Source organism: Tupaia chinensis, unplaced genomic scaffold (assembly GCF_000334495.1).
Source record: "Tupaia chinensis unplaced genomic scaffold, TupChi_1.0 Scaffold138060_1, whole genome shotgun sequence".
Taxonomy (NCBI): Eukaryota; Metazoa; Chordata; class Mammalia; order Scandentia; family Tupaiidae; genus Tupaia; species Tupaia belangeri.
In genome coordinates this window covers 839,990-841,587 of record NW_006197961.1, presented here as the reverse complement: position 1 = coordinate 841,587, position 1,598 = coordinate 839,990, and the positions used below count along the sequence as shown (strand labels likewise).

The following is a 1,598-nucleotide window of genomic DNA, read 5'->3' as shown; positions in this document are numbered from 1 at the left end:
CTCTGTCTCTCTGGCAAGCACATGCACCCTATAGCAAAAACCTCTCAATAATAATAATAATAATAATAATAATAATAATAATAATACCAATGAATAAAATAAACATTAAAATACTCCTAAAAATAAATAACTAAAAGGATGAACCTTACCATGTAAAGAGTTGGACTTTTTGAACTGTTCTCTGGACAAACAGCGGTGTTCAGCCCATGCCTGGAACCCTGGTCACTGCGTATTGCAGTCTTACCCCCAGGAAGGACAGTCACAAAGCTGCCCCGGGGTCCCTCCCCATCCCTGTCCCTCACCGCTGACCGCAGCCCTCGCTCCTTCCTCCTCCAGTTCTACGGGGCCTCGCCTGCATATGAAAACGCCCTGCGGGTGTTCAACATTGTCTTCACCTCTCTCTTCTCCCTGGAATGCGTGCTCAAAGTCATGGCTTTCGGGATTCTGGTAAGTGCAGCCTTGTGGCCACCTCCGTGGGCTGGGAGGAAGCCCACCATGGTTCTGGGTGCTGTGGGATGGTGTCCCCACGTGGTCCCAAGACCCCCATCCTCAATGAGGACTTGAACACACAGCCTCAGACACAGACCCTACTCAGGCATTCTTGAGCTGGCTGAGGAACACCCATGAGACCCAGCACCCTCCCCATGCCAGGCCCGCTCTCTTCAGATCTTGTTCTAAGTGGTCCATCCAGTGGGTAGGAATAATTAGCATCCATTTGAGAGGTAAACCGAGATCCGAGGGGCAACGTTCATGGTGTTCAAATTGTTTTAACCGCAAACCACAGTAAGAAACACATTCAGGACTTGGGGCCAGCGAGTGTCACTGTGATGAAGATGCTGAACTCCCGCATGGCCGACTGCGGTTCGATTCCCAGACCTAGTGGCTTGCTTTCTCACTTTCCCTTTCTCTCTCTCTCTCTGTCTCTCTCTGGCCATATTTTTAAAATAATAATAATAACAAATCAAATAAATTTTAAAAAAGAAGGAACATCTGAAAAAAATTAGAAAGGAAGAAATACAGGGCCAGCAGGTGGCATGGTGGTTAAGGACACTGGACTCCCACATGGCCGACCGCAGTTTGAGTCCCGGACCTGGCAGCTTGCTTTCTCACTTTCTCTCTCGCTCTCTGATAAAAGTCAAAATCAATCAATCAATAAAGTAAAATAAAATAAAAAAGAAATACATTCTGAACCAACCAGTGGCATGGTGGTTAAGGCACTGGATTCCCACCGGGATCACCGACTAGGATCCCAGTGACCTGAAAACTCACGCTAGGCGCATGTGCGTGCATGCCCAAGATCCCAAGAGGAGAATGGAGGAGAAGGGATTGCGGCGTGGCCATCTTCCTTGGGGGGTGATTTCTCCCTTTCCCTCTGTCTCTCTGTCTCTCTGGGCAAGGGCACATGGCCTCTGGCATGTTAAATAATAATAGCAAGAACAACCACCAACATTTTGAAGCAATAATAAATGCAAACTGAATTTTGAGGTATCTACCGCCCTTATAATGCATAGGAAATTTTCTCTTTTTTATTAAATATTTATTTATTTATTCATTCATTTATTCCTTCATTTTAATTTGCCCAGAGAGCGAGCGCGAGA

At 46.3% G+C, this 1,598-nt stretch overlaps 1 protein-coding gene across 1 annotated transcript in view; it reads left to right on the top strand.

The window, feature by feature from the left end:
• Positions 1–1,598, top strand: part of CACNA1A (calcium voltage-gated channel subunit alpha1 A) — a 335,330-nt gene that overhangs the window by 271,657 nt on the left and 62,075 nt on the right. The window contains exon 30 of the mRNA XM_027776775.1: positions 337–447. Within this exon, the coding sequence (XP_027632576.1) occupies positions 337–447 (111 nt within the window). The remainder of the gene's footprint in view (positions 1–336; positions 448–1,598) is intronic.